Source organism: Alnus glutinosa, chromosome 3 (genome assembly GCF_958979055.1).
Source record: "Alnus glutinosa chromosome 3, dhAlnGlut1.1, whole genome shotgun sequence".
Taxonomy (NCBI): Eukaryota; Viridiplantae; Streptophyta; class Magnoliopsida; order Fagales; family Betulaceae; genus Alnus; species Alnus glutinosa.
Window position 1 is genome coordinate 8,637,108 of NC_084888.1, and position 11,989 is coordinate 8,649,096.

The 11,989-nt window shown below is 34.8% G+C and overlaps 1 protein-coding gene across 1 annotated transcript; it reads left to right on the forward strand.

Moving 5' to 3' along the window:
- The first annotated feature begins 2,170 nt into the window (after nucleotides 1-2,170).
- On the forward strand, nucleotides 2,171-3,826 carry LOC133862270 (transcription factor MYC2). The gene has a single exon (XM_062298038.1). It carries the CDS (start codon nucleotides 2,231-2,233, stop codon nucleotides 3,665-3,667), a length of 1,437 nt encoding a protein of 478 aa, XP_062154022.1. The 5' UTR covers nucleotides 2,171-2,230; the 3' UTR covers nucleotides 3,668-3,826.
- Nucleotides 3,827-11,989: the final 8,163 nt, after the last annotated feature.

The following is an 11,989-nucleotide window of genomic DNA, read 5'->3' on the forward strand; positions in this document are numbered from 1 at the left end:
ATCTTCTCACTTTTCAAAATTATCATTGAATCTGTGGAGCCTATGATACGTATTCTCACATGATCCCACAGATTCAATGATAATTTTGAAAAGTGTAAGTGAAGATGAAGGACCATGGGAGGTGCTATACATCCTCCCATGTATATCCCACATATGAGCCAATCAAATTCAATGATGATTTTAGAAAGTACTGACAAATAATATATAACACATCTCTTTAATTTAAACCACAATAAATATGCGTCGCATATGAGCAACACTTTCATATAATTATGGAATTTCTTACTGCCTATACTAAAAAACATATATAGCTAGCTAGGGTCGTCAATCGATTATCAATTAGTCGTTTTATACTAACAGCTAGGTAAGTCGATAAATATCACTTCATATCATGTGTCATAATAATCAATTATTAGTCATAAGATTCATATATATCATGAATGTACTATATATAAATTGACGGATTTAAATGTTGATTCACAAAAATTAGCCTTCTATGATTGTTTGCCTTCTTAACATACTACAATATTTACATGACGTAACTTACAATATGATCTACATTGTCGTATAGAAAATGTCAATGACTTTTATAATAAAACATTTTGTTCTATATAATAGAAAAATAAATTGTCCCAAGGAATCACATCACAATCTTTGAAACTGAAAACAAGAAATAAAGAAAAGAAATGATATATAAACCCGCCATTATTCTTCGTGGCATCCCAACTTCCCTTGGCCTGTACGTATTAGGATAGACAAAGATGCATGCATTACCTTCAAATTTAAGAAATGATTTAGGCCTCTAAAATAATCTTAACCTAATGTTTGCATTATGACTTCTATCAGAACCTAGATTGGGGACCAGGCGCGTGCTGAGAAATTATTTCTCCCCTATTTGCTGTGTTTTAATTAAGAGAATTAGAGAAATGGCCGGTGCGTGTATATAATTAAAGTAGAATCATAAATTTTTGACATAACCCGCAAATTCGACATAGACCCAACACGAAATTAAAGAGTTAAAGTCGAGTTAGGGCTGATCCATATATAGTTTTATACCTATGCTTCTACACGACATGACCGAACTTAACACTCGACATAATGGTAGCAAGTAATTTTTGACATGACCCACAAACCCGACAAGAACCAAATACACAATTAGATGGTTAGAGTTGAGGGGGTTAACTTGTTTAATTAAATTGATCGAGTTACGGTTTATCTATATAACCTTATATCCATGTTTGACGCAACGGTAATACGAACCGACACCCCTAATTATAAGTGCTTATTCTCTTATATATGTGTCAATGAAAATCACTATTAAATTTTGAGTAGATTAAGGGTATTTTTGTGTTTGCATTTCAAAAAGTGGGATTTTAAAAATAACGATTTTTAAATGTGCGATTTAAAAACGTGATTTTTAAAAATGTAATTAAACATTTGGAAAAATCACAGTTTGGCTTTAAAACGTAATTTCAAACAATTTATTTTCTATAATTTGGTTTAAAATCGCACTTTTTATGTAGAAAATTATAATGTCAAACACACCCTAATATGTATATTTCACATCAAAAATAATTTTTACTGCCACAAAAAATATGCAATCAATTTTAATAGTATACGCAGCATTTTTCTTTAATTATTAATCGAATTTTAGAGGTAAGGTGTTTTCAACAAGTGAGAAAAAAAAAAAAAAAGTGAAATAAATTGCAAGGAAAGGTGTGGATATGGAGAGAGGAGACGCCATGAAAAGGACAAGAAGATTTAAAAGGGAGATTGTACACGATAACTATTGTACCCCAAAACATTGCATAGATCAACAAAAGTTGATTCAGTGATTCATGTGAGCAAATGACCCCACGTGGCCACTGGGCCCCATCACACTGGGGCCTCTCGCTTTCCTTTCACGTGCCAAATGGCGACCAATAGTGACCACCCTATTAACTTATTTCTCGACACCATGGACCCCACCCTTCGCCACCAAACTACGCCGTTTCCCTCTTATATCCCTCCTCCCTCCTCCATCCCCCAACCTTTTCTGATTCTCTCTCTCTCTCTCTCTCTCGCTGTCTCTGTAAGTGCCCGCAAAGCATTTACTGCTCCTCTTTTTGCCAGTTAGTGTTTTATTAAATAATTAATTCTTGGCTGGGGCCTGGGGGCTCCCCTACCGAACGCATAAAAGAAACCCTCTTTCCTCTCCCTTTTCTCAGTTTTCTGCATAACAAAAAAAAGCATGGAAGAAATAATAATCTCTCCCTCTTCATCGTCCTCTCTCGTATCTTTGCCCCAAGAAACCCCATCAAACCTTCAACAAAGGCTCCAATTCATAGTCCAAAGCCAGCCGGAGTGGTGGACTTACGCCATTTTCTGGCAATCCGCAAACGAAGACAATGGCCACCTCTTCTTGGCTTGGGCCGACGGCCATTTCCAAGGCACCAAAGACATGTCACCTAAACTCTCCCACACCAACACCACCCACCACCCCATGTCAGTCCTACATTCCGAGAGGAGAAAATTCATGAGGGACATCCAATCCATCATCACTGAAAACCACCACGACATCGATAACATGTCCTTAAACGCCGATGTCACTGACGCCGAATGGTTCTATGTCATGTCTTTAACCCGCTCTTTCGCAGCCGGCGACGGTGTGCTCGGCAAGGCATTTAGTACTAATTCTCTGGTGTGGCTGACCGGCGGCCATGAGCTTCAGTTCTACAGCTGTGAGAGAGCTAAAGAAGCTCAAATGCATGGGATCGAGACTTTGGTTTGTATCCCAACGTCTAGTGGGGTGCTTGAAATTGGTTCTCAGGAGATAATCAGAGAGAACTGGGGGTTAGTCCAACAAGCCAAGTCTTTATTCGGGTCAGATCTCATTGGCTTGGTACCCAAGCAACCAAACCCAAGTTCCGGCCCGATGCAATTTCTCGACCGAAACATTTCGTTCGCGGATATCGGCATAATTGCCGGCATACAAGAAGAGGATAATTCTCAAGAAGAGAAGAAGAAGAAAGAGTGCTTCAGAGGAGCGCATTCTTCATACGTGGACTCGGAGCACTCTGATTCCGATTGCCCACTTCTCGCTGTAAACATAGAGAAAAGAACTCCCAAGAAAAGAGGGAGAAAACCGGGGCTCGGCCGCGACACGCCGTTGAACCACGTCGAGGCGGAGCGGCAGCGGCGAGAGAAGCTGAACCACCGGTTCTACGCCCTGCGAGCCGTGGTCCCCAACGTGTCGAGGATGGACAAGGCGTCTTTGCTCTCCGACGCGGTCTCCTACATCAACGAGCTGAAGACGAAGATCGATGAGTTCGAGTCGCAGCTTCAAAGAGAGTCGAAGAAGGTGAAGTTAGAAATGGCTGATACCATGGACAACCAAAGCACCACCACCTCCGTCGACCAAACCAGGCCTAACTCCGGCGGGTTCGCGCTGGAGGTGGAGATCAAGATTGTTGGACTGGACGCCATGATTAGGGTTCAATCGGAGAATGTTAATTACCCGTCAGCACGGTTACTGGGTGCGCTACGTGACCTAGAGTTGCAAATCCACCATGCGAGCATGTCGTGCGTGAACGAACTCATGCTTCAGGATGTTGTGGTCAGGGTTCCTGAAGGATTGAGAACCGAAGAAGGTCTCAAAACTGCTCTTCTCAGAAGATTAGAGCAGTAAGCTAGATTTTACTGTTGGATCATATTATAATTAATAAGCGCGCGACTAATATAATGCTTAATTTTTGTTTTTGTTTTTTTTTTTTTTCACTTTACTTTGCACCGCAAATTTATATGTAATTACGGAAGTAATGGTAAGCTGCTTTTTTATTAGTATTTATTTTCAGAATTATGTTGTATTGTTTTGCTTAATAGAATTAAAGGCAAAAATATTTCAGGAGCCCTTGTATTTTGAGCTTTTATCAAATCTCGATCTCCTTAGGGTTTAAAACGGATCAAATTACTCTTTAAGCTATATGCACAGTTATCCAATCATTCTCTCTCTCTAGATTTTCTATTAATGGTGAATAATGACACCTAGGCTGATGATAATTATGTTATGTCCAATAACATTTTGCCATGTCGTTATAAAATCAGTACTAATTATTTTTGTCATGGTGTCATTTTGAAAATACCAAATTAGACAAAAATAAAATAAAATAAAATAAAAAATAAGTGTTCCGAGTGGCTAAAATTACTTTCTCACAAAGGCAATTGAGAGTGACTCGATCATCTATTTTGACCTCTTAGTGGTTGAAGGGGTACTGGCTGTACTATTCAATTATTAATTAAAAAAAAAAAAAAAAAAGGGTGGGCGAGCCATCTATCTCTTAAAAATAATAAAAAATAAAAAGACAATTATTGAAATATCGATCCTTAAAAATGGCCAAAAAAAAGTGATTAAACCACCTGATAAAAGGTCAAACAAAATAGAAGGTTTGGTGTGGATGTTCCCCATGTTGATGGCACATACGGACAGGGAAAATTAAGCAAAACCTTAATATTGCCAAACGGGACTAGATAAATATCCATGCACATTTATTTATGGTTCTAATGATTGTAGTCAATAATAGATGTATGGTAAAAATATCATAATATGTTGCTAGCTTATTTTTTGTGGACGAAATCGAAAGAGGGGGATCGAAATGATGAGGGAATCTCGGACCCCCACCACTACCAACTGCTAAGAAGCTAGCATTTAAAACATGTGATTTTGATGCACCTACATATATAATTTAAGATTCTTTAATTTTGTGGGGGTTAAGATATGCAAAAGATGAAAACCAATACATTGATCATTCCATCAAAGAAAAAGTGAAAACAATGGATGTGGATAACCTAGCCACTCACTTTAGTACAAGCAGGAAAAAACAATCAATTAAAAGTAGGACATCCAATTAACGTTGGATATTCTTTTATTTCAACAAGATCCTTTCCGATCCGACCAGTACTCCCACAAAATACGAAAAAAAGAAAAAAAAAAGAAAAAAAAAAAAAAGACATATCTAATGTATCCAGTACTGTACAATGTATGCATATAGCGTGTATGCGAGTTTTGATAGTAATTCTAGAACAAAGGCATGCTTCGATGCCTTTTACTGAAACTGGGGACAAAATTTTTTCTCTTTATTAATTATTTCGAACTAGGAATTCAAATCAATTGGAATGAATTAAGATTGGACTAAAAGGGCACAATATAGTTTCCCCTTTATATGGGACTGAAGAATATTGTTTGTACTGAATTGCAGAGAAATGATTTGCTTTTGTTCATAAAAAGGACAATAATCGACTACACAATTTGGAATTGTCTTTCTCTTTATTTATTTATTTTTGTCTTTTTCTTTCTCTTTTTACTAGGTTAAATAACTTTTTAGTACTTATTCTTGAACAATTATTAAATTGTCAACTCGATTTTAAAATGTATTATATGTGATTGTTGGTGTCTAATTATCGGGGTTAATTCTTTCGTACATGTTTCGTCCAAAAATTTAACGGCTCGCCACGTTAGGGCATTTCAGAGACCAAAACATGTATCCTATACCATATCAACGTTATTTAAAAATTTGAAAAGAGGGGGTGGGGGGTGGGGGGAGATCACCCCGCCAATGACGAAGAACTCACACGGGTGGTCGGATGGGTCCACTCTGCCACCCACCGGTGGTGGACTCATCCCAATGAAGCTTCTACTGCAAGAAATAGGGTTGTAAATAAACGTGTCTGTTCGACAACCTGCTCGTTTAAACTCGATTTGTAACTGCAGAAACCCGTTCGTTACTATAGAAACACACTTGATTATTAAGTGACACATACCTAGTGACACATACTCAGCTCGCTCAGCCTAACTCGTATAAAGCTCAATCCAACTCGCTCGCTCCGACTCAATTAAGATTCGCAAGCCTAACTCATATACACATATAACATATATGTGTATATGAACATACAGTAATTTAGTATTAACTTACATATTAAGTTATTAATTAGTTGGTTAGTATATGCTAACTTAATATTACTAAGCAAGTAACTAACTATTTATGCATAGTTAAATAGTTAACTATAGTCTATAGGTCATTTTGATAAAAAAATAATAATAATAATAATAAATAAATTAAATTAAATTAAATTAAATTAAAAAAGCATATTTTAAAATAAGCATATCGTATACTAGCTAAGTAAATAAGCATTAAATATTAATTATAATACTCTGATAATTATATTTAGTATGTTAAACTAACGCATTAAGTTACTAGTAGTTAGTATAAGTTATATTGAATAGTTAGTGTGTGTGTATATATATATATATATATATACACACACACATAACACATCACATATAGTTAACAATAGTTATATATATTAAACTTATGCTATAGTTAATTAGTTATATATAGTACATTAGACTTACTATTTGCTCACATTATACATATGCTATAGTTTATATTCTCTAGGTATATATAATAACATATTATTAATTTGTTACTTATAGACTATAGTTATATACTATATTTTATAATATACTATATATAGTTAAATATTATATATTTATGTTATAGATAAATGTATAGGGGTTGTTCACAAACTCTGGCTTGAACTCCGGTCGTTAGATCACTCATTCAAAAATTTAACAGTCTAGTTCGAGCTTTAATTGAGCCGAGCTTGTCGAGTACTTGGTTTGGCTCGAATGGCATTCTCAACGAATTCTAGCTTCGCCCGAGCTTTCAACAAGTCGAGCTTGAACACACATTTTAAAGTTCGATTCAAGTTCGAGTTCGACTATTAAAGCTCGACTCATAAATGAGCCAGTCTTAAAATTTTAAAGTTGAGCTCGGCTCGTTTACAGCCTTAGCAAAAAACTTTGGAATGAGCATACTTGCTGCTTTGCAAGAGAATGGGTCATTGACACTATGCTTCTCTTGCCATGTTTCTTGATGAAGATGAAGACACTTTTTAAATACTTGGGGGGTGTCATATGGTATGCATAGCTAAAATTAAACTTGGCCCGGCCCCTATCTTTTCCCATAGACTTCCAAAAATAGGTTGAAAATTTTGTATAACGGTATGAGGTAATGGATCTTGAAAATAAGGGTGAGCAATCCAAGTAGTATCCATCGTATTCCTGCAAGTGACGAAGTGGGCAATCATTTAAAATAGTCCACCACTACATAGATAGAATCCATTCCCATCTGATTGTAAGGTAATCCCAATATAAAATCCATGCTAATGTCGAGCCATGAAGCATCAAGCACCCATAATGAAGTTTTCAACCCAGAATTAGTGAGGACTCCCTTCGAGCTCTAGCAAATAAAACATCATTCCACATAACGAGCCATGACACAAGTTAACTTCGGCCAGTAAAAATCCGATGAGACCAATGCCAACGTCTTGTCTCGCCCAAAGTGACCCACTTTATGCAATTCCGGTATAATCTTTTCTTTCAACGAAAAATTAGGAATACATAACTGCATACCATGAAATAAATTACCACTAAGTATAATATAATAACTTCGCTCACATGCGGCCATCTATGCATATATATTCTCGAAGGAAAGATCTTTTGCATACAACTCACGAAAGATGTTGAAAACAATGGATTTTGATGTTGAACAGATCTAAGGATCGATCTGATAGCATGAGTTAGTAATATGAACTATTGGATTCAAGGTTGTGGCGGAACAGATCTACTAATTCTTTGATTCCAGTTAAGTAAGAGGGATCTTGAACTAAGAAATAGATTCTAGAAGCTAAAAAAGGGTATCCTGAGCAATTTCAATAATCGGGTTCATTGATATTCCTGGATAGTAGATGCTATCACACATACAATCATACTCAATGAACCAACATTAAATTTTGAAATATCAGCTAATCAATCTTATCCGTCCAAGGGAGTAAAGGATATCCTTCAAATGTTGAAAATATTAATTTCAAATTCAAAGTACTGAACTAAGTCCACAAGTTGGGCTTAAACTACTAAGGAAAACCAAATTTAAACAAATACGGCAAAAGTCTAATTATTCCATAAAATAAAACTGCAATAAATACAAGGATTTTGCCAAAAATCCGGTGAAATTTGATAATAAAAACCTTCATAAATTATTAATTGACATATTTCTTAAAATGACAAAAAAAATAACTTAAAACACTGATTCTAAGGGGGAAAGGCAAATTTTGAGAAAAAAACAATGCTCACTAGGCATAGCTAGATGGGCATAACATGCGCATCGAGAAGAGCTTTTCGGATTGGGGTCTTAGGCGCGATTTTGATACTCGTAACGAATGTTATGCCTGTTTTACTGCACATTGTGCGATATTATTCCAATTACACCTTATTCTGTCGATTCTTGCGCTAATCTTCTATATTAAAATATTCGAGAGCCATCGCTTAGCCTCTGACAACTTAGCATCAACTTTGACTCTTGCATCACTATTCCCATTGCATAGCATTCACCAAGAGTCATCTAGTAATAGGGCATGACCTTACGTGGATGTGGTATTCGGTTAATAACCTTTAGTGAGATACGACCTTGGCAGGATAGTGGCACTGAATTCATTCCCTCCTACAACGGTTATCAAGTGTCAAATAGTGCTACGTGTTTGTTGGTTGTATTGAGGTTGTTGTCTAATTCCTTGTTAGGAGTATCAAGACAATGAGGATGAGGTGGGCGAGTGAGGATCCCTGGCAATACGCCTTCCTTTATTGGGGCTTGTTTGTTAAGTGCTGGAACATTACAGAGTAGTGGACACTATTGTAGATGTACTTTTTTTTTTCCTTTTTTTTTTTTTTTTTTTTTTTTTTTTTTTAATTTTTCAAATTTTCAATAACAATCAACATCAAAACATTCTCACTTTTTTCACTTTTTATATCACATCAATAATTTTTTTATTACTATTCAAATAAAAAAATTCACTACAATACAAATTTTTTTCATTTTTTTATACAAATTCTTTTTATTTTATATCACATCATCACTTTTTACTAATTCCAAAATTAACAACTCACTACTATGTTCTGTTATGTTCTTTGGACAGCTGGCTGGCCAGACTACCAAGCCCACAGGGCTTCTGGTTTTGAGCCCAGTTGCTTGGCCTAATGAGCCTATTTGGCTCGGGTCCTAACAGGTGGAAACGGGTATATCATTTACAAAATATAGTATTCAATCCAAATTGAAAAAGACGAATTGACCCTAAACATTTATTAAGCAAAGAAAATATCAAATTTAACACATAATTTACCTTACCAATATTATCAATTTTCAATTCAAACGCCACAAATCTCAAAAATCAAAGAAAGCCTAAAATAAATCAAAACAAATATTGGTAATAAAGTTGAAATTTTTGAAGAACTCTTAAAAAAAAAAAAAAAAAAAACCATTTCATGGGCCAGCCAAACCCAAAGAAATTCTACTGTAGAAGAAAAGTTTGTTACAACCAATCTATACTCACAAAACCTTTGTAGTCTAGACACATGCCTATAACCCTAACAAAAAAAACTCGTTTGCCTCCCATTATAGTGTCTAGAACTCTAACGTACATATTTTTACGAAATCCCCTCCACGAACTCGCTTGCTGCAATCCGAAACTCTAATGATTAGAAGTTTTTATGTGGTTTAATGGTAACAAAGAGAATTAAAGAGAGGTTTCAATTTAGGTTCAAAGGTTTAGAATATCTGAATTTTGAACGGCTGCCTATCTCACACACAAAATAAAATAAAAAATAAAAATCTTATTTCAATAGGTTTATATAGTAGGTGAAACCTGGGTTCAAACAAGTCAACTAAAGAGAAAAAAAAGTATGTCGCAAGTTCGATTGATCGAGCGTCGATCGAACATTAGGGTTTTTGTATGACACCTGATGCATATTCTTTGATCGATCAAATATCAATCGTAGGAGCAACCGAACTTCTCTAAAATTTATATGGAGGCTTGTCACTCTAGTTTAACCAATCACACAACGATATACATCAATTGAAATCTTGACCTCTTTAATTTTACCCTTCTTTTGAACTGACATTAATTAACACCGACTCCACCGTAACTCAAAACCTAATTAATCTTACCACTCATATCTCTTATTTTGACGCTCGAATTGATGACCGCACAAATGTCATCTTTTTCTCCGCTACCATTTGTAACGCAAGCAACATCAAAGTGAAAATCGAGATGACATCCTGTTTGACAATCACCAGTGGATCGGGAGTTGCGGCTTAGATCATCTTTGATTTTTTCTCATCTTTGATTTTCACAACATCCTTATCCACTTCAAGTCGCGGTGATCGAGTGCCTGTTTTTGACAAACACTGCATTTCACATTAATGTTGCCTAATTGACTTTGTGGCAGCCTTTTTGAGACTCTACTACTCTTTTCTTTTACAATCTAAGTACAAAAGTAAAACGTTTATTAAAAATGAACCGTTCACCTTTTCTTCACTCCATGATTTATATTTTTTTTGACTCTTTTTTTTTCCCCAGTGTGACGTAACAATCCGAACACGTGAAAATCTGTTAATAGCAGGACAAAGATTTTGACAAAATGATTTGTTTGGCATATAGAGAAGTTTAAGAGAGTTAATTAACAAATTTAAAATTCAAAAATTATTTATCATAAGAGCAAAAATTAATTTTAATAAATGATATTTATACACACTTTTTTATACAAATATTATACATCCACATTTAACGTGAAATTTATGCATGTAAAATTTATCTTTTATGCATAAATTTCACTCTATATATATATATATATATGTGAATGGTGTTTTTGATGTAGTTTTAACTTTAGTAATGATTGGACTGTAAAAAGAAAATTATTTGCAGGAGGGCATATGAAAAAGAGAAGAACAACTTTGTAGGCCGTACATACTGTCCCAACTCCCAAGGTTAAAAAAAAGAAAAGAAACTAATACACTTGAATAGTTAGTAACTTGGTGGATCGAAGCAGTACTGCCATACTCTCAGTAAATACTCGGCCGGCAACGTGTTTTGCAAGTTGAACATGTTTTTTTTGATGTCTTTGCTTGGTATTTCTTTCTTGTTTTTTTCAATGTTTTTTTTTTTATGATTGCTTAGTGCTTACTACATTAGCAAATTGACTAGCTGTGTACGAAATTTAACTTTTTTGGCACTAAATTGTCACGTGAGCATATAGAGTTGTATTACGTGGGCCTCATGGCATTGCAGTTTACCTGATTTGTTCACGTGTTGAATTTAAGTCATATAAAAATATGAGTATAAAATTATATAGATTAATTTTAATTTTAATTTATTTAATTAAACAGATTAGATTCTTCAACCCTAACTCGCTAATTGTGAGTTGAGTTTGTGTCGGGTACGAAGGTCTTATAAAAAATTATTAGCGCTAAATATCACGTATTAGATTTGAGCCATGTCGAAACAAAGATATAAGATTATATAGGTAATTATAACTTGATTCATTTAATTAAATGAGTCGACCCATAAACCCTAACCAGTTAATATTGTGTTGGATTCAAATCAAGTTAATTGACGAGATTGTATAAAAAATTATTAGCTCTAATTAAAACAAGGAAATCATGAGGAGAAAAAAAAAATTAAAAAAAAATAGTAATAAAATTAATCATACGGAAGAAAGTGGTCGGAAAGTCAATGACTTAGGAAGATGATTATAAGAAAACAAATTAAGGAGAGAAATGCTATGATTTGTTACGTGTATTAACATCCAACCGCAAAGAATAGCAATTTATCCCTCCTTCAAATCGGTCCACCGTCCACCCAATATAAGCGTGTAAATATCGTACCTCGTGTGTCATTGCAGGTCCCCCTCAGTCGCTTTATTTAGTCTTTACTCTTTTCAAAGTGTAGAAAAAAATTATTATTATTATTCTTTTTTTTTTTTTTTTAGAACATTGGTAAGTTACTATATTGCCCAATGCAATGAATAACACTTTTAACTTTTTTATTTATATTTTTTCTCTGCTATTCTCTGTCTTAAATCCTAATTATTCTTTAAATCTAATAGTTTACATTCAACATG